This window comes from Etheostoma cragini, chromosome 2 (assembly GCF_013103735.1).
Source record: "Etheostoma cragini isolate CJK2018 chromosome 2, CSU_Ecrag_1.0, whole genome shotgun sequence".
NCBI classification, from domain to species: domain Eukaryota; kingdom Metazoa; phylum Chordata; class Actinopteri; order Perciformes; family Percidae; genus Etheostoma; species Etheostoma cragini.
In genome coordinates this window covers 26472761-26499526 of record NC_048408.1, presented here as the reverse complement: position 1 = coordinate 26499526, position 26766 = coordinate 26472761, and the positions used below count along the sequence as shown (strand labels likewise).

Genomic DNA, 26766 nt, shown 5'->3' with positions numbered 1-26766 from the left:
ACACACACACACACACACACACACACACACACACACACACACACACACACACACACACACACCTGGGAGAGAAGGCAGCATGCAGGTGTTGGGGCCACGTTTGTCTGGGTTTTCAGGAGAGTATTTGAACTCAAGGACCTGGTGGAGGTTGAAAAATTCTCTGTACCTCCTATAGATGAGATATTTACTCCCTCCTTTAGTCTTCACCTCAATCACAAACATCTGGAACAGAGACATGAATGTGAGATAGGAACCGCGTCATTTGTTTCTTCTCCGGATCAGTTTGCGGTCACTTTTTAAACTTACAAAGTAGTCAATGAAGCCTTTCTTCTCCTCAATATCAGCGATCGTGGCGCTGATGGGGATGTTATGAGGCAGCTGGTCAAAGTCGCTGAGTGAAAGAAATATTCTGGTTAGAATATTCAGACATATAAACCCCAACTACCAAGGTTAGCCTTGTAATCCTGTGTTAAGGAGGAATTGCTGTTGGTATATTATGTTAAATATCTGCCTAAACAGCTTTATGGTCAGATAGCTCATAGATCTGCATAAAGTCCATCTAAGGCTACATATTCTACCTTTTTTCAAAGTTTGAACATTCTTATCTGAGGAAGAGGATTAGGGCCACAATTCTGAGTTCAAATGAAAAAAAATTCTGAAACTTCTGACTTTTAGGATTAGAATACTTTAAACTGAAAAATGAATTGCATTTTAAACATGTGACTATGATCCTCTTCTGTAGCTATTTTGCTGCATGAGATCCAGCTTAGTATTATAACAGCAGCAAAAACGATAAAACATAATGAGCTGATGCGAGAAACAACACGTTTTTAACATTTTTCTTTATGAGCAAGAGGAAACAACCAAACATCTTAACGCACAGCCACAAACCACCTGCAAACACAGCCACTAGTTTTATCCCCGTTATACTGTAGACTGGCAGGGATCACAGAGTGATGTAACGTAACCCAACTTCATATCAAACTGTGATATTATGCTTCATCTCATAAGTGGTTTAAAACTGCACTATCGACACCTCACCTTTCGTCTCGTAACTGCTGCAGCGACATGATGTTGCGCACAGCTTTGACTGCAGACAAACGGAGAAACTTCAACGGACAGAGCGGACAGATGTGCGCTTCTCCCAGATGGCTTTGGCAATGACTAGAGTAGCACACTATCTCACTGTCAGGCTGCACACTGGCTGACTGCGTCTCAAACAGTCAGCAGAGGCGACTGGGCGGAAACAGGCAACAGGAAGCGAGAGTTTCCTAAAAAAAAAGACCAGAGGTTGTTGGTGCTTTCGTCTGGATGTCCCGGTGTGTCGAAATTACAAGGGCGGGGACAATGTCTAAAATGGTGTCAGACGGTAAATAGGTTATGATGCTCAAACAACAGTGAGAGTGGCATAACTTGTAACAACTCCGACTGATGGTGAGTTCAGGTACAACATGGAAGGACACGTAAAAAGACTCCAGTCTCCGTAGATTTTGAATTATCCGGAAGTTTATTTGTTTCCCTACACGTACACGCGATACACAGTTTTTATCAATCTACCCATAGTGTCTCAGTCACAGTAACCCACCAAATGTAAATAAACATGAACACCAAATCAAGATTAAAATCTAGGTAACATAAATGCACAACAAAAACACATTGACGTAACATCCTTTATACACTTAAACTAGGACAGGAACCCTCAATAACCTAGTCCCATGAGCCTTTGCACTGCAGAACAGTCAACACAACTGCATCCTGCCGGCCGTTACAATAACTTAATTATAATTTACTTCACAATGTCTAGGCCTACTGTTGATCCCCAATGGGGAAATTACAATTTTACAATTTGATATTAGAACACAATACACACAGGCCTGAATTACACACACATGCTCAGGTCCTAGATGCACAGAGGGAGGGTCGGAGTGACTGGACTGGGACCGCTGGACAGACGGCCGAGCAGTTGGGGGGGGGTTGCCTTGCTCAAGAGCACCTCATTGGCAATTAAGCAGTATTATGTTAAAGGGCCAGTACATCCAAATCACACACAAATCCACACACACACACAAATGTTCTCACTTTTGCCTATGTTTGTATAAACTGTGTGGGTGGTTTAAGATCTCTCTCTTTTTTTTAACAACCACTTTTGAAACTTCTGCTGCCACCCCCAAAACAATATGGGAAGTATTTGTGATGCTCAAGACAAAGAATAATTGCATTATTTAAAAACGTAAAGCTTTAGTGTGTAACTTTTTTTATTTTAATGAACATCCGTTACATTCTAGCCATTGCCGAATGAGTTGCTACAAAGCTAATTAAGACTATTAGCTCCGCACAACTCTGTCTAATCCTCCATGTCCTCCTTGGTTCCAAGAAACTACATGGAGGTTGGGTAAGGGCAGTGGGCAAACTTGAATTTCAAGATCCAGGATGATCGACAGAACACACCATAAAAGGATTTTGTTGGAACTATTCTAAAGAAATAGAAACAGAAATACCAATAAACATTGTATGTGAGGCCAAAAACCTAACCACTTTAAGTTGTTTTGACCCTTTAAATGTCTGTCTATCATGGTGAACACAGCCTATGACATTAATAACTAACATAACTATCATTCAGACCAGTATCATATTTGGACAGCTTGTACTGTAATGTAAGTACTACATACTCTTTCAATTTGGATTCAGCATGCCAAGCCTATGAACAAAGTGTACCGCTCTATTGTTCACACTACTGTTGGTACATGTGACCTTTTGTTAAGGCTGTTATTCGGCCTAACCATGTTGTTGGGCCATGTTGTTTGCCACATTTAAAAAAGAAGAAACAAACTGCCCATTTGGAAAGCACGCAGTTTCCCTGGGGGTGGCTATGGGTGTGTCCACAAGGTATTTAAAAAGACGCTTACACCCGCCCTCCTCTATGATTAGGCTTTGTTGTGTCTTGAAAGGAAGTTTCTGGAGCATGCATTTACGTCTGCACAGGTATGGGAAGATCCACATCTCCTGCAGTAGCACAGTTTCTATTATTCTCTCTACACTGGGTACATGATAACTTTTGTTCAACATGCTGACATGCATCACATCTCAATATGAGTTGCCAAAAAAACTAATTTAGACTATCAACTCCAACTGCATGGACCTGCAAAAACCTAACTACATGTCTTTCTAGAATTAAGTTGTTTTTTAACCTTTAAACTTCTGTCTATCATGGTGGACACATTTAAGGTGAAACATGTCACTGTACCAAAATCACCAACTGTAAATGAGTTTTGAAAGCCAGATGTAAAAATAGAAACCGCTGGATAACATCATGCCTCTCCAAACCCTTCACAGGAAGTGGCCTTAAGCTGATTGTGGTCACAGAGCTTCTGTTTTATTCGAGAGTTCACAATCACACTTCCAGAGCAGCCTCGTCCAGAGTTGGTGCCACAACACCATCTTAAACATCAATGAATAACTCCCATAATGAATTTGACTGATTAGTGGGGATGTTGTGAACAAGCAATATTGTTGTTGTCTATTGGCAGCCTCTCCCAGCTTCCCACACGGTATCACACAACGGAGGACTGCTCCTTTATGTCACACAACACAAAAAACAACAACCTTACTCCAGTGTCATCAAGGTCCTCAGTGATCATGATATATTGCCAAGCAGAATTTAACAAACAGCACACTGTGATAAAGGATGTACTACTATTCTTCTAAACCCACAAGTCAAACTGAGAGATGAAGAGACAGAGTGAGACCTTTTCTTCGGAGCCTAAGCTAAATTAAATAAATGGAGACAAACAGAGTCTGAAATTAACTTTTGTATTTTTTTTCAGCCACTCAGAAATTGTGTCTGTCACTTTTGAAGTTAATGGGATACTATTTAGATTATTTAGGTGTGATTATGTTTCTATTTTAGAATAAATACCTTTGTTTATTTGTTCATTTTAGGATGTTCTCCAGCCGGTTGTTGCACCTCTGTGTCTAAATTCAAATATACCATTCATTTGAATATATAATATAGTGTACTGTAGAGATACGCTTTGCAAAAACAGGTTGCACTAAAACAGGTTCTTTTAGCATTTAGTTGGAATTGTTAGGGGAATTATCTGTCTCTTCAGCATGGTTACTCCTCTTTGTTACCTTCGGATACTTTAAGGTCTCAAACTACAAAGATTTCTTTCATGTCGACTGCATTCATTCATAATAAATTGATAATAGAATAACACGTATAAATGTGTACAAAAAGAAATTGCCCGCTTTTTAATTAAATAAAGCCTGTTTCTGATTGAATAAGTATTTGTGGCATCAACTCATGATCCTTTAAGCTGTGTTCAGGTGATGATCTGTCTCCTCTATTTAGTCAACTCTTTATCTGTGTATGCTAACATGCTTCCCTTCTTTTTTAACATTTTATTTCCACGGAAGCAGAAAGTCCACATTCCCCAAATCGCTAATGTTGCACAGACACACACACACACCCTTACATAAACCAGCCTGCACTAGCCAAGCATGTCGTGACACAGTGTTGATCTCTCACCCTCTTTTTGTAGTTGACAGTTATAAGTAAATACAGACAAGGGCTGAAGAATTATTGAGATGGGAAATAGTTGGAATAAAATCTGAGGTGATGAAAGTTCAAACACTAGATGTCAGTAAAGTTGTGTGGTTTGTTTGCGTGAGAGAGTGGGAGAGAGAGCAATTGTGATGTATTGTCTCATCTTAAACACAGCTATTTTAATCCATCTGATCTCTATTTGTGACGTCGGACAGAAATTCCACGACCACTGTAAGATTTAATACTGCACCACGGTCTGGATTTTACAGTGGGACTACATTACCTGAATAACTGCAGATTAACCACACATTTACACGCTTCAGATAATCACACGAGATGTGCTTGGGGCATTATTCCTGGGATACATTCGCTGTGATCCATAAACCTGTTTATGACTTATTGTTTTCACTGAGATACATAAATGTTTCAGAGTCGTGACTCGTTCAAGTTGTGCTGAACTCGCTAGCTTGCAAACTGTAAAAACTTAGTCAGCAACTAGAAAAGAGACATGGAAAGAGAGAATGTAGTAGTGGGTGTGAGGAAAAACTGTGTAGGTGTGAATATTTGCTAGTGTTTGTTATACAAAGTCTGAGAAACAGACTGTAAGTGATTGTGTGTGTATGAAAAAAGACATAGACAAAGGGTGCATAGTGTATGTGTGTTTGTGTGTGTGTGTGTGTGTGTGTGTGTGTGTGTGTAGGTTTGTGTGTGGCACATATTGTACTCCATATACGTTTTCTTGCAGCCTGAGATGGATCCTTTGAAGCGCTGCTCGTATGACCGACCAGTGCCAGCCATGAATTGCAGAAACAGACAGAACCCGATGGAGTCTGTTATTCTCGTTTCTGTGTGAATAAGTATAAGTATGGTAGAAGTTCCGTGTGTGTTTCCGTGCTTAAAAGAGTGGACTGTAACTGTGTCTGTATGTAGTTGATTTTTAGCCTTGGAATATAACTTTGAAACAGAAGTACGCTGTGAAATGTCTTCTGATGTCATGTAATAAGCCATTTAGTTGACAGACAAACACCCAAATACACACATAGAAACCAAAAAAGGGAAAGTCTAAAAAAAAAACAAGGCTTGTATTTTCCATGATGACAGCTGGTTACCATAAAGACATCATAAGGGAAGTAGAAAGAGGAAGAGGTGAGCCCGGGCACAGGACTGTTCTAAATGCTGAGATTATAAGACATCATTTCGAGTATAATTTCACTCTGTTACTATAATAAGTGTAGTACTCAGCCCGTCCTCACCCAGAAAACAACTGTATAGGTCGATTGTGCAAGCAACTAATAAAAACCTCTAATTACCTGTTGTGGCTGTAGTAATTATCGCAAGTATCCGGGCACCCGGATAGTTCAGTTGGTTGAGCAAGCACGCACATATTCAGCTGTCCTGTCAATTAAAGACCGACAATACCCAAAAATATGATCCGAAACAATTATAAAAGAGTGCCAAATTCCATGTAAGGAGGAAAGTTGGGGTGGTGGATGGGTCAAATAAACACAGGACTTTGACTCAGGAGATTCTTGTCCTGTGTAAAACCATAAGTACATTATCACGTGTAATAATGACGTCCATGACATAATACAACACATTCTCACTCTCCTATTTTGTAAAATACGGACGCTTGGTCGTGTGTGTGGCGTTTGTTATTAAGCTAAAAGTCACCTTTAAAGTTTGATATTCATGCTTAAAATTCACCCTTTGGCGTTTGTCATTCAAGACTCTTTAAGTCCCTTTTGACGCTCTGGGTTGGTACGTACTGACTGACCTGCGGCACAAAAAAAGGACAGTTAAGTTTAGGAGAAGATGGTGGATGGGGTTATTAAATGTACAGTATGTTTCTGTGATACGCCGGTCTCCTGGGTGAAATCCACCAGCCCAACCAACCTTCCCATGCTGCATTTGGGTCTTTCATACAACACGCTACTGTTGTTGCTCTTAATACTACGTCACGACTACGGCTCCTACTACTACATCTTACAACAAGTAGACTTTTTGCGTCGTATCTGACGCTGGCAGCCGCTGCCCGAGCATCCGCATCATACGAGCTGGGAGTGAGAATGGGTTGCGTCATATTACGTCCTCCTCCTCATTTTAAGCCAACTCCCTGATGTTTTGCTAACCCTGTGTATTTTTGTTGCCTACACTTAACTCGTTCTGTTTTGCAATGTTAAAACTGTGGCCATTTGTTAAATAGAACACTCACTTGTCAATTTCCATAGTGATGCTTTGTGTTTTACACTGTAAACAGTGTAGCCACAGTATGATTTATAATTTACTTACTTATCATTTAGGATAGATGGTGTACCTATTATCAGGGTTACAAAAAACATTAAGTTCTAATTTTCTCACTGTAGAGATAATGCTAGTCACACACTGCCCTTAATCATGGTGCATACTAAACAATCAGCATGACTAACTGGAATATACCAGGGAAATGTGGAAAATCTGGTGTCTCATTACTTAATAGTTTGGCCAAACTCCCAAAATCTTGGTGCATTCCTTTTAAAACTCACCACCTCCCACACACACCACCCAGAATATCAGCACTAAATATACCACTATAACCAGTGCCTGCGGTGCAGTCGTGCACATTTGGCTAAGAGTGAGGCTTCCTTCTCCCACTCTTCTGTTCATGGTGGTGGGAACTGACCTTGGGGTTGTGAGGGTTGCTGCACTCAAGTCACCAACCCGAATGAGCCCAAACTGAGTACTGCAAAGAAGAAAGCTTTTAATATTAGACTCAAGGTCCATTTAGAAAAACAAAAGAACATGCAGGAAAATTAAAAAAGACGGATACAAATCAAAGAAGTCCGCTTTACCAGTAATCCCATGAGGGTGGCTGGTATCACACAGCACTGACCCTCGGGTCAATCAGTTGTAAAATGACAGAGTTACAAGAAGAATTCAGGCGACCAATACATTTATACATCAGATTCACCAGTAAAGCAGATAATCTAATAACTCCAGCTTGACAAAACAATTCACTTGTACTACTCCACCTTGGTTTTCTGAGTAGCATGCAAGCAATCATTATGGGTGACCCGCAGCATATTGAAGTTTGCTTTTTAAACTTGAGTACAATACGCTCTACAGAGGTTAATCTTGACAGGATCAGAACACCATGAGAACTTCCTGGCGAGCATGTTTGCTTGTACATATAACATGCGACACTGCCTCTGCATGTCATCTGACATTTGATCTGTTAAGTTGTGACCCAAGTACTTCAATTTACAACAAGCAAACAGACAAAATGAAAAGATGGAAAAATAAGCCCTTATCCCCCTTCACTCTACAGATCATAATCAAACTATTTTTGCCATTATATTTCACATCAAATTGAACAGCATATACATAACAACTCCTGAAACCCCAAACTGCTAGGAGAGACAACAGCCAAATCATCAGCATACATTAAAAGGTTCACTAGTTACCAATCATGCATCCTGTTTTACACTCTCTTAGCTGGTCAGACAGGTCATCCATGTAAACAGACTCCATTACCAACACTTAAAGGAGTAGAGAATGCATCTTCCCCCATTGGATCTGCATGTTCTGATTGGAATACCAAAAGGCCAGGAATCTAATTATACATGTATGTAAAAAACAGCTTGTGACGGTTAACTCGGACAAAACCCTCGGAGGTATCAATAAAGGATTTTTTTTTCTTCCGTAGGTTTCTACCATTTCCTAGATAGATACATAGATCTGTACCCTGCTTGGCCTTGGAGCCAAACTGGTTATCTGAAGTTTACAAATATACACACAATCTATCTATTACAGTTTTTTCCAGGACTTTTGATAATACACTAGCTAAAGAAATAATTATCCACACTCCTCACCTCTGTCCTTAATGACAGGCACCAAAGTAATAGAAAATAGCGTCTGGCAACACACCTTGGGTAATAAAGCCAGTAAAACAAATGGCAAGAAGAACTGCAACCTTCGGGCCGGCCCATTTCAGGCGCTCTGCAGTAATTTGATCTGAACCAGTAGCTTTACTATCAGCAAGATGTGTAAAAGCTTGATAGATCTCGCTGGCTGTGATTCCCACTGTTTCACTATTCGCAACATGGCCAACTTTGTAAGGTTCCCTTTTAACACAATTAAATAGGTCAGAGTCAAGAGTTAAAAATGATTTAACACTTTTTCATGATTTCTTATAACCGTGAGCACAAAAATAATAAAAGGCTTTTAGATTCTCCCTGTCCCCTCGACCTTACACATTGTTCTCCAGGGTTAATAACATAATCAACATTCCAATTCTTCTTCTTCATCTCCAGTCTTGTCCTTGACAAACTCCTGGCCTGCTTCTCCTTGTGTATTGCCTCATTTACAGCAACCCATCTATATGTATATCTGCGTCCCTCTATCTCTTCTGACCTTTTCTCCCAACTACAAATTACTCCCTCCAGTGTGTTGTCCTCACCACCTTGCCCCACCTTCCCCTGTTTTTCTACAACGCAGGAAAGTGCTGATAAAGGGTAATTCAATAGTGAGAACGCTAGGAGTGTCTCAGGACAGGACACTGAGAGTACAGAGGGTCAGCACCTCCCAGGGAGAGGCAGACACACAGAAAGACAAAAAGATCACCATTTCATTTGATCCCTTTAATATCTGTAAAAGGGATAGCTCAGGTTTTTCAGAGTGGGGTTGTAGGAGTTACTTATCCATGGTCAGTGTATTACTTACCGAGTTAAGTACTACTATCTGGGTAGCTAGGGGTCCGCACGCCCCTAGTTTGGAGAAGCAGACAGGAGTGGGATTTTTGTGTGTTACAGGATAGTCTCTTTAAAGTTGCATCAGTTTGTTGACCACAACAGGCTTTGATACTATGTCCTTGTGAAGTGTGCTGGCCAACTGTTGCCCATTTACACATCCAGCAACACAGAGCAACATGAAATTCCATTTGGAGTCCTCTCCCCCTTTTTTTAATCTCTGTTTTGGTCTCCACCAACTCTCTTGAGGGACATATCTGGCTGGTGATAAATGTGTGTAAAAACAAAAGGAAGAATAGGGTCATGCAGGGAAAAGAGAAGACCGGGGGGGCAGTCAGATAGTATCATTAATAGGCCTGGTGTGGTTTGTTAGTGCTGCAGCGAAAGCAATTGCAGTCCAGGGCCAACGGTGTGCATCATTTTTTGAAACCCCCCCACCTTTCTCAAAATAGAGAGAATACATGGAGCTGGGGATATAGTGGGCGAGTGGGGTATATGGGGTGAATGTGTATGTGTTTGGAGGCAGCTATAAAAGTCTTATTGGGTCCTCCCTGCCTACTAGCTCATCTTACCTCCATCTCCAACCCTTTTCTCTTGTCTCTTCTCCTCTCTCTCTGTGGATGGAAACATAGCTTGAGATGCATTTGTCATAATGTCTGTAAGGTTTTACTACTATGCTGTCAACACTAACGTCAAGATCCAGAACAATTTGTAACTTGTGCAACTTTTATACGGGTAAAAGATGAAATAATGTATCTAAACGACCTTTCTGTCTGAAACAAACCAAAACAACCTGAGGCATGACTTCAGCTTGATTGGTGTTTTAAGCCCGCAATGTCCAGGCAGCGCTGCGACTTTGATTTCAAGGCCCCATCCATAACAAAACCCTAACCCTAAGGCGAATTTGGGAGCTTAAAACCCTTAACACCACCCGCAACTTCATGGCTTTCTATTTGTAAAACATTCTCTCATGGATGGAAAAAAACTGTTTTGCTTTAGACATCTCCAAACCACAAATAGATCATCACTAATTGGCTTTTGCTGCCAAGGAGTTTGACACAAAACAGTTTGGGAGAAAGTTTAGTAGAAGTAGATAGGACAGAGAGGAATAGGATGACTTTGTATCTTGTTACTCGTTAATGTGTTTTTACTAGCCACTCAGTCCTCTGGTCCGGGAGGGTTAACTACTTTGTCAGGGTCGAGATAGAGCAATCTGCAGAGGGACCAACAAAACTACTCAGCTGAAGCCAAGTCTCATGTCCTCACCAAGGCACTATGTAGCATAACACACACACACACACACACACACACACGCGCACACACACACACACACACACACACACACACACACACGGGAACTCAGACGCACAAATACATTCATCAAACATTTTGCTTGACAACTCAACACTTCACACATGTCAGTGCTCTCAGTAGATTAACAAGAAACCCAAGAGCCTTCAGCTCAGGTCTGACACCTAATGGGATCTGCATGGTACTGCAGGGTACTGCAGTTGTTTTAAACCCTTGGGGAAACGAAGCAGATCCTTTATACTCTTTTTAAGTAAAGCATACTACACACATAGCCCAGTCTTCCATTGTGAACACTGAGCATTTCCACTGAAAAAATGTAGGGGTTAAATGTCTTGACATCTTGTGTCATCTATCTTTAATACACTGCACAATTGACATGGAATATACTTATACTACGTTACTTGGTTGTGGATCAATTAGGAAATGAACATAATAGAATAAACTCAGACAAACATCCACCTGATGACAATTTAAGCTAGGTCTATTATATCCATTTATATCCATGTACTCAGGAGTCACAACGTTGCATTATTCAGTAACCAGGTTTGAATCTGAAACTGGATATCTCATTTGACATCTCAGTAAGCATGCAAAAGTTTGTCGTGCTTACCGCTGTTGTCTGCACTCAACTCACTCAACTTGAAATGATGTTTTTTATTTCACACGTTTCATGTTCTCTCTGTCCCTCTCTCCAGCTGACAAAATGTCAATGACAGATCTGTTGAAAGCCGAGGAGATCAAGAAAGCTCTTGAAGCATTTGCCGGTCAGTAACAGTTGTGGATTCCATATGGTAGTCTCAGCAGGAATAGGCTTACAAAGTTTGCAAAACAACAGTGTGTAGAAAACTTAATGAAGCTTATTCTGCTCTGTAAGTGTGCAGAACATTTCAAACTGGCTTATGTTAAGGAAGAAGTAGTTGAAGAGCTGTTGGATGGTTCAGTCTGTACCTTCTGCCTTGCCTTTTAAAGGAGAAACCTTCGACCCTAAAAAGTTCTTTGAAATGGTGGGAATGAAGGCCATGTCAGCTGAAAACGTCAAGAAGGTCTTCCAGGTTCTGGATGTGGACGGTAGCGGCTTCATAGAGGAGGAGGAGCTCAAGTACGGAAGTGAAACAGACACAACAAACACAAAAAGGAGGATAGGCCCAATATAATGTCTATGTCCTGCACACTGCCCTGTCTTTATAACACCCTGTACTTTTCTCAGGTTTGTACTGAAGGGCTTTTCCAAGGAAGGCCGAGATCTAACTGACTCTGAGACAACAGCATTCCTCAAAGCCGCAGACAAGGATGGAGACGGCAAGATTGGCATTGATGGTGAGAGAACAGAGGAACATTGCAAAGAATAAAAAAGTTGCTATTGGAAAATAAGAGTAGAAGGTAGAGAGGGTTGAATGTACACGTTAGCATGTAGGCTGAATGTGCGTCACTGTGACTGCTAATTTGTGTACATTTTTTTACAAAAATATACCAACATTTCTTTAATCTCTGTTGCAAAGAGGATGTTGCTTCTTGTTTACCTTCATGGAAAAACAGCATCTGGTAGCTGCCAATATGCAATCTAAAGAGTTAATGCCATGGTGGGCACTTTATTTTAAAGTAAAAAGACCAAAACTAAAAATGCATTAGTTAGTCTCTTAATGCTTCCCTGACTTTTCAGCCCCATGCCCTTTTGTACATAACATATAAAGCACTTTTTTTTTTTTTTTTTTTTTTTTTACAGCCTTTATACCTTTATAAAGGTAAAATAATTTCCTTTTTTTTAAGATTATATTTTTGGGGCACTTTTAGACAGTTGTTTCTATACGACAGCTTAGACTTAAAAAGAGAGAGAGGGGGAATGACGTGCAGAAAACGGCCACAGGTCAGATTCAAACCCGCGGCTGCTGTTTCAGGGAGTAAACCTCTATATATAGGAACCCAATCTACCAGGTGAGCTAACCAGGCACCCTGCTCTGTTACTTTTAACAAACACATCCTAAATGGGTGTAAACTGTGTATGTTCTTTTTTTTTCTTTTTTTTCAAATATGGATTAATTTATGATATAATTTATATTCTTTATCGATCCCCTATGGGGAAATTACAATAAAACATATAATACAAGTATTTATGGCAGCAGGAATGTGGGATTGGGATAAACTACAGTCTGATCATGGTAATGAAGGAAATGTCACCCAAGTGTTATTATAAAACCCACGCTACTTCTAGGCAAGACCCGCCCTTCAATACTATTGGCCAAGCATCCATGCTTAGGCTAGGTAACGCAACCCGATTTGTTCAGGTCCTATCTCCTGACTAATCGGCTATCCTAACCTTAACCACTCAAGGAAAATTATGACTCAGGCTTTGGTCACACAGAAAATACTTGGTAGTAGGATCCATCGATTGTTGGAATTTTTATTGGATTTGTTGACAACATGGAAATACAGAATATGGCCAGCCTTATCCTTAACTATGTAGGTCAGCAGAGTTTGCCTCATCACTGCCTCACACATATATTTTTTTGTTTCTTTTTTCAGAGTTTGAAATCTTGGTGCATGAGTAGGGGATAGCTGAATGTCCCCCTCCCCCCTCCTCCTCCTCCTCATCTTCATCCCTGCATTCATATTTTATAACTACCACTACTCCTCTCACCTTCCTGGGGACCCTGCACATGGAGTCAGACCAGACCTGCGCTCTCTACAAAAAAACTACAGGAGCAGGCCAACGGGGAGTTACCACGAGTAGAGACATACAGCCATAACAGGCACCAGTGTCATTTTTATATACATAATTTACTCCCACAAAATGTATGGGTTTCTGAATCATTCTTAATAAATTCATGCAGGTAGTTTGTTGTCTCAAAACAGATGGTACTAGTGCTGTAGATGGTGTAGATGTTAGAGACTTCTTAAATCTTAATTTCCTTCCTCTGTGTATTTCAGATCGTGCATTTTGTCTGATGGGTTTTACTTCTAGATGTTCACATAGTGCACTTTCCTCCCACTCCTCTTCCTCATCCACCTTCCTTCGCCTCCTCTCCTCCTCCACCTCCTCCTCCACACTCCCTGCCTCTGATCAGATGATGTAGTAAATAAAATGATATATACAGTAAGAGAGTTGTGAAGAGAGAAAAGACCTAAGTAAGAAATGATAATAAAAATAACTTGAGTAATAACTGTCTCTTTACTTGTTACTCAGAGGACACAAACATTTAAACTCACAAAACATAACGTACTAAACATTGCAAAACATCAATCACAGGACAGCTAAGAAAAATACAACTTTACAGGTGAGAAGCTCTGGCCAAAGTTTAACATCCAAGAAAAACTATCACCAGCTTATGAGAGATCAGATATGTATCAGACTGCATTTAGGATCAAATACAGAAGTGGTCCGAGTCAGAATTGAAAGAATTACATCTTTATGTATAGATCTGTCCAATTTGACAGATCTGTATCACATGACCAAAGAATGCAGACTTGGGACACATTTGCTTAAAGCTTTAGTGCATAATTTGTTTACGTTTGTGAACGTCCATTACATTCAAGCCATTACCAAATGAGTTGCTACAAAGCTAATTAAGACTGTCAGCTCCACACAACTCCATCTGTATTTCTCAGGATGGCTACATTCTGAAGTTTGTTGAGGGAGGGGTGGGGGCATGGAGGGGTGGGGGCATGTGCGCAATCTCGGAAGGCTGTATCATGTGGACGCACCGACAGTGTTGTTTTCACTAATTAGAATTCCTCATGGGGGAGATAGAAACCATGCACTATAGCTTTAAAAAATGAGAATAGCATAAGACACATGACAGCTTAAGTCAAAAAATTAAAAACATTTAGCTGTTTTGAGCTCAAAGGAATACTTTGAGATTTTGGGAAATACAGTTATTTGCTTAGCTTGATGAATTCATGTTTTTTTAAATATGTTAAACAATTATGTTTCCGGAGCCAGCAGCTTAGTGTCGTAGCTTAGCATGAAGGCCTGAAAACAGGGAAAAACAGCAGGCCTGGCTCTGTCCAGAGCAACAACAAAAAACGCAAAAAATGTTTTGTTAGGCAGCAAGCTGTTTCCCCTAGTTTCAAGGCTTTATGTTAAGCTAACCAGCTGCTGGCTGCAGCTTTGTATTTAGCGAACAGATATATAAACGGTAATGGTAGATAGAATATTTTTACTACAACAGACAAACAGACCATCTATATAAAAATGTAACTACTGTACAAAGTTGACAAAACAACTACTTTAAAAGTGTTTGTTTGTGATATTAAATCACTTAGATGTAGTACAGTATCACCTTTTCTTTTGGTAAAAACACTGTACGAAACCTTTCTCTACTCTTGTAGCTCAAAGCCTTCACATTTCAGAGATGTCATTCTATCGTCCTAATACAAATATATATACCCTGCCTCCACAACCTGATCTGGCAGCCTCGGTTACAAACCCGGCCTGCATGAGTGATGACGGATCACTGGATCTGAGGAGAAGATCTGTCATTGGTCTTTGTGGGGCGAAGCTTTACAGTGGCGAATGGGTTTGTGCCTCTGAAACAAGAGGATGACGTACAATGTTACACAATCCCTTACACACTTAACTGCACTCTGCCAACACAAATAAACCACACACACATGCACACAATCCAGGTTGGGAAACTAACACCAGACCCTAGCCAGAAGATGGAATGTTATAGCTGTATAGATAGTGAGCGAGCATTTGATCATTTTCATAACACTAGACAACTGCAGCTAGCACAAATCCACTACTCTTTGACTTTCATGATTATATATACCTGTATGGAATAAATTTCCATCATTTCAGACAAATGCCAAAATACAATACTGACTAGCAAATAGATCCTTAATGAAATAAGTCTACAACAAAAAAGATCCTGGAATTCAGACAGTGAACCACAAAAAAACAACTTACACACTGACATTTACCTGGGAAACAGTAGGTTGTCAGGTGGCCTGTGGGGTGATAATGTCTAAGAAAAAAGAGGATTGCCAAAGTGAATAACCAAAACAAGTGAAGAAGCATAAGTGTACCAGGATTACTATATAAGGAACAGAGGAACAAGATATTTTGCCATCCTTGAGACCTTCATTTATTTTAGAATTTAACAGTCTCTGGTACCTGGACATCAGATGCTGAATCAACCTTCCTGTCAGGGAGGGGAGAGATTGGTCGAAAATCTGCAGAGCCCCTTCTAAGATTCTGGCTCAAGGAAGGTGGCGGCGGTGGGGGAGGAGGCGGAGGGGGCGGTTCATTGTAGTTCTTTGTCTGGTTTGACTCCAGTTTCCTCTCAGGGACGGGAGAGATTGGCCGGCCGTCTACAGAGGCTCTGCGGTTGGGTGTGGCTGGTGGCGGGACATCTCCATAGCTCTTGCTCTCTGGTTGGTCAGTGTAGGTGTCAGTGGGCTCCAGCAGATTGTTCATACTGTGGCTTCTTAGAGAACCACCACTGAGGGGTCAAAGGCACACATATAGTAGGAGCATTTAGTGATTCAATACAGGACAGTGACCTGACATGTGTTGGTGAAAGATAATAAATATAAAGCCTTTTTTCCCATTTCTGAGCTGGGGTGTGTTCCACAAGTAAATATATAATTTGTTACGGAACAGCTCAGTAAATATGCATTTTATAGTAGGTATTAGTAATGTCATTCTGTAGTGTGACTTGACAGACAAAAATATGTTCTATTGGAGTTTAGAGTCAGTCCAAAGTTTCAGATCTGCAACAGAACAGTGCTACTACAAATGTTAGGCATTTGTTCTCTTGCTCTAGGACACTTGAGCAGGTTGTCTGCTGGCCAACATCTGGGGGTAGGAACATTTTTCGAGGCCCTAAAGAAATGTCCCACCCTATTCTGTCTTTGATTGGCTTGTACTCATTGCTTTTGTAGCTCCAGTGGCGCAATCGGTTAGCGCGCGGTACTTATATGACAGTATACAGCATAGCATTGCCGAGGTTGTGAGTTCAATCCTCACCTGAAGCAGAGATTTTGGGGGTGGCAGTAGCTCAGTCTTGTAAGGACTCAGCTTGGGAACCAGGGCCAAATTGCTTGGGACGTTAACGTATGTAATGTAATCCATTTTATGTATATAGGTCCTATTTGTGCACGTGTGTATTTCAGACCTGTGTGTAATGTGTAAAAAAATAAGAATCAGTAAAGTATGTCTTCTTCTTTTTTTGCTGGTTGGATTGGGTTAGGTTTAGGCATTAGGATTAAGATTGGTTACGGTTAGTGTGAACCAATCCCAGGCAGAGTAAGGCTGAGTAGGGCGGAGCATCCCTTTGCCATCCAAGGAATTGAAAATTCGCTTCCAGGTGAAGGTCTCTCTAAATCTAAGGTCAATCCGTCAGACTGAACTCTTTTGTCATTTTACATTGTAAGAGGCAGACATGTTGGCCACTATACTATGGATGTGAACTGTTTTCAACATCCAAAATTCTCTGCTGAATTTGGTGTGCAGATCAAAAGTAATTCCTACCTTGTTGCTAAAGTGTTGGAGAAATCCTCGACAGGGGCCACATAAGCAGCAGGGAACCAGCCCTGACTGGAGGAGACAAATGAAGAAACAGCAAATTCCATAAATCCTCTTGTCCTTGTTCCAGGAGTGCAGTATATACTGAAAAACATTCTACAGTCTACAGATTGTATCAGACAAAACATACTGTTTTTTTCAGACTTGAAATGAATGTACAAGTGTAGAGTGTCTAGGAACGACAATGTTTTGCAATGCTTGTTTGTGCTCTTACACAAAACTATTCATATTTCCTCTCATAGTTAGTGGTCAAAAATAGTCATAAAATGAAATAAATAACTTTAATGTCTTATTGCACTAAATTACACTTACTTACACACACACACACACACACACACACACACACACACACACACACACACATACACACACATACAAAATCAGCAGCAGATGCACCTACACGCTAATACACACACACGCATGCACGCACTCACACGCACACACACACACACACACACACACACACACACACACACACGAAACCAGCAGCAGACAGTAGGATGTAACATGACACAGAAAAAACATTGCTCATTACTAATAAAATATAAAAAATGAATACTTCCTTGGACCAAATAAAGAAATAAAAATAAAAATACCTTCTGATGGCTGAAGCTCATACATAGTCACTGATTTTTTATATTTAATTCCAATTCCATAGCTCCTGCACCTGCATGCATCAACACCGCCTTCTATATCAGCTACCCACCGCAGGCTGCTGTCAGTGCGTCCATACAGCCAGCCGTTGCGTGGCTCCTGAACCAGTACGGTGACAGTCTCTCCCCTGTTGAATGGTAGAAGCTTTGGGTTGGATGAGGAAGGGTGAGAAACCAGGGCTCTCATGGATCTGCCCCCACCCAGACCCAAAGATTCCCCCACTGAGCTGGAGCGAGAGCGGCTGGGAAGGGGAGACGGTGCTAGAGGGTGGAGAGCAAGTGGAACGGAGAGTGAAAAAAAGTATTAGGATGGAGAGGAAGAGATAGACATAAAACAGGGAAAAGCGTTTCTGCCTCATGCTTACCATGCCCTTAAAAACAAACTCAAAGGTATGTGTGGGAGAAGGGAGAAAGGACTATTTTGGGTGTATGAATGTGTATCTATAGGCAAAAATAAAAGGACATCTTATTTACTCAGACATTAACGGAAGAACTAGGCAAACAACACTGATCTTGTTTGGCTTCAAAAGTTGTCATAATGTAATCAGATTAATTTACAACAATCATAGTTTAGTACAGAGTACAGTCTTCCTCCAACCTCTAGAGGGCACTCTGCCGAGTGCCTGCTGCTCCCTCCTGGCCCAGGACATATCTTCATCTTTGGCTACTGTCTGCAGCAGGGAACTCACTGAACCTCGCAGCTGATCAGAAACAACATTCACAAGTAAATAATCTCTATTTTTAATAGAAATCTACCATAGTAATTGTTTTTGCTTTAAGCACAACGTTTAAGTTGCTTGCTGTCTAAATCTGTACAAAACATTTTTAACAGAAATATTTGTGTCAGTCACTAATTAAAAAATAGTGAACCATTCTATCAGTCAGCACTTTCTGCTGATTATTTACACTCAGTGGCCCCTTTATTAGGTACACCTGTAAAATGTAAAGTAGTATGCAGTAAAGCAGCAATGTAAAGGGTTGTGCCTAATGATATACTGCATCAATCAAAGGCACTTTCTCTCTTCAGTTGATAATAAAAAAATAACATATATGCTTTCAACACAGCACATGGTGCAAAGGTTTCCATAATCGTGTCACTGAGGCTATATACAGACACTTGTGCTGCATCCCAAGCCAGTATATTTTCTTTACAGTCAGTCTGGTGCTTAGAATACTAATTGGCTGAGTATAATGTTCACATTGGCTGAAAACAATTAACTAAACCATGAAATGCCTTGGTACCTGTGCATCTTGGTCCAAATGAGTGGGAGTTCGAGGTCTGGACCCTCGGGTGTCGTTCACTTTCTCCTTCCATCCATCTGCCTTCTGTTGGAGAGACGCACCCGTCTGAAAACAGATTAGAGAGGTGAACACTTCATTAAATCTCAGGCAGCAACAAAATGAACTTCAGTAAATGAGCCAGTTGACGCTGAGGTGGGAATTTCATAAAATCAAGCAATTAACATGCTATCACATGGGCGGAATGGAAATGTGTGTGTTTGTTTGTGTGTGTGTGTGTGTGTGTGTGTGTGCGCGCGTGCGTGAATGCATGCGTGCATGTGTACCTTGTTTATAAGAAAGAGCAGTGACTGAGTGAGGCCACAGTGTTTTTCTGCCAAGAAGCGATACCTCCTCTCCTCCTCCTTCTGGATCTCCTGCTGGCTTTGCCTCAGGTACAGCATGTACTCACTGTTCTCCTAAAAGCACCCACACACACACACACACACACACACACACACACACACACACACACACACACACAGGGAATCATGCACACATCAAAGTATGACAAATGACATATATACAATTGTACACAAGTGTTGCTACTGGTGAGTTTGTGGATGTGTGTGAATGAAAATTGTGTACTGTGTACTGTGTTTGTGTAACTACCAGAGAGTCTCTGTAGGCTCCTCGTCTGAGCTGTTTCTCCAAAGCCTCTGCCTGGTTTCTCACCTCCAGCTCATAGACTCTGCGACTGCCCTAAAGCACAGGAAACAGATTGATTTATGAAGCTCTGATGTAAAATAGACAGGTTTTCTTGAGACTTATAACCTCTCAACTGATTGTGCTCTTTACAAAAGAATTCAAACTCAGATTGGTATTGGACATTCTCAGAAAGTTTTTTGAATCTGCAGGAAAGCTGGTTTGAGGTTTATGTAGATGGAAATGCAATAAATATGGCTAAAATGACCAGATAGATGGGAGTCAAGTTGCAAAGTTGTCCACAGCAACAAGTCAAAGATTAACTGCAATTGGCAAACCAAAAAAAAAAATGTTCTTGGTAAATTACCATGGAGTTCTCTTTTCTTATTGAAGGACATGTAAATATTACTTTTGTTGTATTACCATTAATATAACTTTCAAATCATTAAAAGAATTGCATAAAATGTGAACTCCACAGTGTACTGTACATATCAGTAGCCTCCATACATTAAGCTACAAAGTAGGAATGAGCCATAACACTAAAATGAATTTAGTCCACTAAACATTTATTTGCAAAACAATGCTAATTACTCTCATACTGACTCTCTTTCACAATTGTATCTTTCTATTCATCCAATAATTAAAAATAAACAGTTTATATACAGTATATATATAGGAATTAAGAAAATGAAGAATTCACAAAGTATTGCAATGCTACAGTATATATATTCAACATTTGACTGAGTACATATGATAGAAAAGCTGCCTAAGTTTTTACCATAAACCCTTTTATGGTAAGAGTAAAACTCTTAGCCCAGTAAAGTCCTCCAAATTAAGCTTGACTTAACCCACCAATCCTCAGAAGAATAAATATAAAAGCATTTGCTTTTTCCACTCACATCAATGTACTCCTCATCCAACTTGACATTCTTCTCCATGGCCTGCAACACCTCTACCTGGAACCATCGAAACTGAAGCAGGAAAAACAACAAAGTCACTGTGATGCAGCCAAGTTATTATGGAAACAGTCCCCTTGTTAAAACAGTAAATTATTATTAGTGTGACTGAATCTATATGCAAATGTTTTTTTTTTCACATCACTTGGATCCATTGCAATCAAGCACAAGGGTTCAAGTGGCATTTTGAATTTTAAAGTAGTGAAAAGCAAGCAGAAAGTCATCTCCTGAAGTCAAAAGTGATTCTATGAGCATCCTGCACACATTTATTTGTGAATGTACTTGAGTCAAACTTTTGTTTAATGGCATAATTAGGACGGAAGTGCCACGTTTAAGATTTACCGTATTTTTGTATTTGGTCAAATTACCTTTTGAATGGGAGTGCTAGGGGCACTACTATGATCGCATCAAAATCACTATTTTAAAACACTAAGAAGGCTCAACACAACATGAAACTATACACATGAACTTGAGCATTGAGAACATTGTTTGTTTATATTGAGTTTACTAAAAGAAAGGTTTTAAACAACTCACTGTAGCTGTTGATTTTTCTACTGGCCTCCATCTTAGCCAGTCAAAAAGTGTCAATCTCCAAATGGGAACGAACGGACTCCATAGGAGGAAATGCCATTCTTATATGAGACTCCTTTTTCAACTTTTTCAAGATCAATATTGTTTTTCACTAACAACAAAACAACATATTATCCGTGCATTTATATGGAACTACGCTCTAGTAGCTTTCCATATTTACTCTCCTCCCTGTTACGTTGCATTTGGAGATCAACACTTTTTGACTGGCGAGATGGCGGCGTCCTAAATATGCTTTCAAACAAAAGTTTGACTCAGGTACAATCACAAAAAGACCCTAGGCTGCATTTTGGCGAAAGTTACGCTTTAAGACCAGATGCAACAAATTTGTGTATAACAAGAAATCAAAAATTTTAGGAAAGATTAATTTTGTTGTCTTTCCCAAAGTTAGATGAAAGGATTGCTATAATATCTGGGTAAAATCCACAAAACTGTATTTCCCAATATGTAATAGTAGTCATTTAAATGACATGCTTTTACCAGGGCGCTGCAATTTGGGACAACAGCCTCTGCTATATCTGTCATTGCTACACATTTGTGTTAAAGGTCATTAGGGTTTTCTAACCACTTAACAAATAACTTTGTAAGCAAAACGTCTGTCAGTTTTCTTTAATTTCTTTAATTTTACTGCTGCTGTGAGGACTGAGCCTTAGTACATGGGGCACTTCAATTCTAAGATTTAGTTGGCTTTTCTGAGACAACAGGGATCCTGTGTTTGGGTTGGAATAATATGAGTATTGACTGAAGACATGTACTGACCACTCCCTCCATCTCTGCGGTGAGTCTCCTCTGTGTTTCTGATAACTGGATCAGGACATCCCCTGTTTAAAACAAAAGAGACTAGACATTTTGAATTACCATTTATCTAATGTTGTTACTTATTTTGTGTAAATTTACAAAAGAAAGGCACAATACTTGAGCAGTAATTTGCTATATGACTTTAACACAATTTAACACGGATCAAGTTATCATGTTAAGATGGCGGAAAGTTAGCCAAGCCCTATGTATTATGGGTGCTTCTGGTGTTGATTATTGTCATGGATTGTGGTTGAGCTAATGAATTGAGTGCAGCTGAAAGACTGTCCCCATCTTTAATTTAGAGGCTGTCACTTAATAGGGCCCCAGGTCACGCTGTAACCTTCTCAGTTAGCCAACCTAGCAGAACTACATGAGTCACACTGTGCTAGCACTGCTAAGTGAGCCCTCACACTCTCAATGGGGTTGCCTTAGCATATTGCTAACATGATATCACACATCCCTAGGATCAGAATGAAAATGAAGCTGGTGGAAAATATGCACTCATGCATGCACTAAGGCTGGCGCACGCACACACACACACACACACACACACACATACACACAAACACACACACGCACACGCACACGCACACGCACGCACACACACACACACACACACAGACACACACAAGAGAGGATGAAATGATGTAGTAATTTACAATCTGGGATGCGTCTGTATAATTAGGCTTGACATTACTTTGATAGAGCACTCAGTCATCTCTAGAGAACAATTATGTTTCTGTAATGAAATAAATTACGGGTGATGGAAAGATTGAGTAATCAATCATACGTACAAACACACAGACACACTTACCAAGAGAGCGAGAGGAAAGCGTGTGAAGGGCCTGGTCACCCATCTTAGCCACAGCGCTGAAGTAGGCCTCACTGCAAACAGCTAAGGCTGTAGGGCACACATACACACAATGCACAATAAACTACAACCTTTTCAAATATTTAACTTTATAAATGTATTAGCCTTGGAGTAACACCCCAGCCAGTTATACTACTCTTAACTTGGTCAACCAATTCTGCCTTTATTCCTTTTAAACCCAAGCCTTGCAGTTCTACTGACATAAGATATGTGATTTTGGTCTAGTAATAGCCCCATGTTAGTTGGTATAGTTTTACAACACTGGCTTGTTGCCTTGTGACTGACTACCTGTTCCTTTTTTATCAGGACGAGAGGTACATAAATGATGTATGCTGCTCACCGTATAATCGTAGACAAGAAGAATTAGTGAGGCCAGACAGGCAAATACAATGGGATGCAGGTTTTAATTCTGCTTCATGTTCTCATAAAAACTTAATTTTAATAAATTTAAACTCAATGTATTGCTCCAACAGTATGACTCCAAAAACCCAATGCCCCATTTAATCCCAGTGACTTTGAGCTTTAGGAAACAGTTATGCTTGTTCACAAACATTTGGTCCTCCCAACGAGATTACAAGACACCGTTATCTATAACATATCTACTTTTTACACAAACTGTATGAAATATTCAATGAAAGACAAAAAAAATAAAGTTTAGAAGGCGATTTACAACATACTGTCAAATTAGATATTTATGTGTGCAAATATACAATTTAAAATGACATTTTGATTGAAATAATTAAAATAACTATTACAAAATGTCTGTCTCATACACACACACACAATTCAATCAATCACCCACACAGTCACTCACAAGTTCACTCACCTTGGAAAGCTTTGACATAGCTGTTTCCTAAAGCAACAAGCTTCTGAAGGCCAGGATTGAAGTGCTCCATCAGGTTCTACAGAAAGACACACAAGGAGAAATACGCACCCAAAAAAACAAGAATTACTTTTGCAATCACTGAACATACAGGAATTTAAAATCTGATAGATTCTCACCCAAATCACTCCAGCCGGGCCGTGTTTAACTATATCTCATAGTTCTTTCTCCTGTTTTACATACTACATTACAGCCCATGAACAGAAACCACAGGTAGAGGACAAGGGAAGAACTCACCGTATAGACAGCTAAAGTTGATCTGTGCAGCTGGTCACTGGTGGCTCCGGACATAGCGACCAATTTCAAAGACAATATGAACTTCAAACAAGGAAAAGGTCTAAAAAAAATCCACGTAATAGACAGAACAAGCTTCTGTAAAGAGTCTGTATTCCCATTCAAATTTCTGACAAAGTTTTTTCCAGGCGTTTCTTGTCTGTGTATCAGCGTTTTCAGGCAGTTAAAGTCACCCTCATTGCATTCCCACTGTTACTGATAACAGTCTGAAGGTCTGATAGAATGACAAAGCCCTCTCTACCTTTCTCTCTCATCCGTTAATAAGCTCTTTTACCCCCTTGTCAGCAGTAGTTTTCGTGGAAAGAATGGGCAAGCGAGCGAGGGGAAGAGAAAAGGGAGTAGGTGACAGCCAGGCCAGGTAAATTATTGATTAAAGTCCTGAAAGGAAAGGAGGACTGCCATCTGCCCAGTTAGATGTGACGTGAACTCACACCTAAGGGAGGACCTCAATTCTGGTGAAACAAACTAAAGTAACTGCCTTAAAAAAGTACATATTAAGTACTCTTATACAGTTATCACACAAGTCCATACAAATGATATAAGGATCACCCTTCTCTGTCCATCAACAGACCAACATATTGAATGAAGATGAAGGCTACAATCTCTAACTCAAGATATCAGTCATGAAGAGCCGAGGCAAGACAAGAAACAATTCATATGTACATTAAAGAATCAGAAACCTTCTAAATTGAAAGGGGGCATCTGATGTTTTTTACTTTATACTGCAGTCGAACCACACTACGTCCACACTAATAGCTCTTTTCTTTTCACTATTCTTTATGTAGCAAGTATCTTGAAAGATAATCATAATTACCAAGTTCCCACCCATTTTAATAGAAAACATTTCAAAACCTTTCCATTACTTTTTAAGGACACATAATACAATTTCCATGACCACTCAACTCACAGCGTCTAACACAAACAGAACTGTGTAGTACACTTTAGTCCAACTTACTAAATCATTTCAATAATAACAATTATGCTGGTGCTGCTACAATCTGAGGCCGTTTACATTCATAAGTTCTTAAAAAGTGATATGTCCTTTTTTTAAAACAAACAACATTGATTCATTGCATTACCCATTTTCAATGTGCTTTCCTCCATCAGTTTGTGTTTTAGTTCCCCTTTTTATTATCAGTCACATTTGTTGCAACTTTACAATTCATATTGTCACTGTCCGTAATTATTTAAATAGATTTATAATATATATATTATATATAAAAGCATCCAAAAGGATTATGTCATGGGACCTTTTAAATGTAAAATGTAAATAAACTTTTTTGTAATTCAAAACTGAATTTCCAATACTTGATAATACTTCCTAGGATATGGTGCAATTGTCCAAAAGTTTCAAAATTGCATTAAATATTTAACCAATTATCCATTCCATTGTTTCATACCAACATACGTATAAACGTTAATAAACTCCATAAACTATAAACTCTTACAACTTTCAAAACATCATGAATTTTTTGATGGTGAATTTCTGAAAGAAATTTTCCTAGGACACCATTACATTAGCGGCTCAAATGAATTGTCCCGTTAAACAACCTGTTATACTTTAACTTGGAATATGTCCTTGTGACTTTAATGACATCAATGTAACTTCTAACACCATTTTGCATGTGCTAGTGCGAAAGGTAAACATTGACATATATTGATATACATATATATGTGTATATATATATATATATATATATATATATATATATATATATATATATATATATATATATATATATATATATATATACTTCCCATATACTTCCCCTGTACTTCCCATATATATATGGGAAGTACAGACAGACTTTCCTACCCAGCAGGTGTGACCATGTCTTTCAATTAGGCAATGTCATCATAGAAGACCGCATCATCACCCCCATCTTCACTCTGTCTATTTTGGCAACGACGTACAGTCTCCAGCACAGTTTTCAAGCGCCGATCGAGAGCAGCGAGGTTAGGCTCCGACAGCAGTGGAGCCACACTGTGAAGGGGATCATGGGAGAGCGAGGCCCTCATGACATCACTGAGCCGATACAGTGGCAGAGACAGTAGACGCAGGCGTTGCCAGGTGGAGCGACGGATTCTATAGAAAGAGCAAATTGATAGAGAGGTGTTAGGAAGCAAGGACAGGATTGGTTCATAAGCGAAGATGTATGTGAGAAGATAGGAAAATAGGAGCAAAAATTGTATTAACCTTAACTGTGCTAAACTAAGTACTATTCCAACTAACTGAGGACAAAACGGTAAATATCTGCAGAGTACATTCTTGTTTGTACCTGCAACACTGTTCTAGAGGAGCTAGGATAGAGGGCTCATCTTTGGAGTGACGCCCAAATCTGCAATTAGAACAGACCCAGGGTCGGTTAGGCCACATCACAATTACAACCCCAGCAACCAGTATGAGAATGTATATAACAAAGACACACAAACTAACACACCAGAGATACTCACGCCCTCCCGTTGTCAAGGTGTAGTAGGAAAGTATTGTTGCCAAACTTCTCAAAAGTTTCATAATGGTGCCTGTCCATGTTACCTAGACAAGAGGGAAAAGAAATTTGGTTAATACTGTCTGACACATGAAAGTTCACATCTCCTTTGTTGAGCTTTCTGCTGTCAACATCCTATTATACATGACATACTGTCAATAACATACATTGAGCTGAAAACTATTTTGTCATGGCCAACACAAG

General features: G+C 39.8%; 4 protein-coding genes and 1 non-coding gene across 9 annotated transcripts in view; 2 read left to right on the top strand and 3 right to left on the bottom strand.

The window, feature by feature from the left end:
- ncf4 (neutrophil cytosolic factor 4) overlaps positions 1–1309 on the bottom strand; it is a 33323-nt gene extending 32014 nt beyond the window's left edge. Inside the window, exons 1-3 of the mRNA XM_034884826.1 lie at positions 1042–1309; positions 307–391; positions 63–222 (exon numbers count right to left, since the gene is read on the bottom strand). Coding sequence (XP_034740717.1) covers positions 63–222; positions 307–391; positions 1042–1070 — 274 coding nt within the window. The 5' untranslated portion in view covers positions 1071–1309. The remainder of the gene's footprint in view (positions 1–62; positions 223–306; positions 392–1041) is intronic.
- Positions 1–13264, top strand: part of LOC117952622 (parvalbumin-7-like) — a 34272-nt gene extending 21008 nt beyond the window's left edge. Inside the window, exons 1-5 of one of the 2 annotated variants that reach the window (XM_034885063.1) lie at positions 1342–1369; positions 11277–11345; positions 11551–11680; positions 11789–11898; positions 13102–13264. In XM_034885063.1, the coding sequence (XP_034740954.1) occupies positions 1348–1369; positions 11277–11345; positions 11551–11680; positions 11789–11898; positions 13102–13127 (357 nt within the window). In that variant the 5' untranslated portion in view covers positions 1342–1347 and the 3' untranslated portion in view covers positions 13128–13264. Of the gene's footprint in view, positions 1–1341; positions 1370–11276; positions 11346–11550; positions 11681–11788; positions 11899–13101 lie in introns of those variants that run through there. The other variant, XM_034885072.1, reaches the window with a different exon arrangement.
- A 430-nt stretch (positions 13265–13694) lies between these two features.
- Positions 13695–24529, bottom strand: baiap2l2b (BAR/IMD domain containing adaptor protein 2 like 2b). Its single transcript, XM_034884731.1, has 14 exons — positions 24017–24529; positions 23723–23798; positions 22840–22926; positions 21987–22048; positions 20583–20654; positions 19651–19740; positions 19326–19457; positions 19003–19107; positions 18359–18461; positions 17814–18021; positions 17054–17119; positions 15695–16022; positions 15502–15545; positions 13695–15105 (listed from the first exon to the last, which is right to left on the bottom strand). The coding sequence occupies exons 1-14, from the start codon at positions 24068–24070 to the stop codon at positions 15030–15032; spliced, it is 1503 nt and encodes a 500-aa protein (XP_034740622.1). The 5' UTR covers positions 24071–24529; the 3' UTR covers positions 13695–15029.
- trnai-uau lies at positions 16464–16557 on the top strand. The gene is made up of 2 exons: positions 16464–16501; positions 16522–16557. It is a non-coding gene; the product is annotated as a tRNA-Ile (tRNA).
- Positions 24530–25316: 787 nt separating the features above from the next.
- LOC117958220 (extracellular serine/threonine protein kinase FAM20C-like) overlaps positions 25317–26766 on the bottom strand; it is a 33792-nt gene continuing 32342 nt past the window's right edge. For 3 of the 4 annotated variants that reach the window (XM_034894506.1, XM_034894498.1, XM_034894515.1), the window contains exons 9-12: positions 26528–26609; positions 26353–26412; positions 25859–26159; positions 25317–25730 (exon numbers count right to left, since the gene is read on the bottom strand). In XM_034894506.1, the coding sequence (XP_034750397.1) occupies positions 25916–26159; positions 26353–26412; positions 26528–26609 (386 nt within the window). In that variant the 3' untranslated portion in view covers positions 25317–25730; positions 25859–25915. Of the gene's footprint in view, positions 25731–25858; positions 26160–26352; positions 26413–26514; positions 26610–26766 lie in introns of those variants that run through there. The other variant, XM_034894523.1, reaches the window with a different exon arrangement.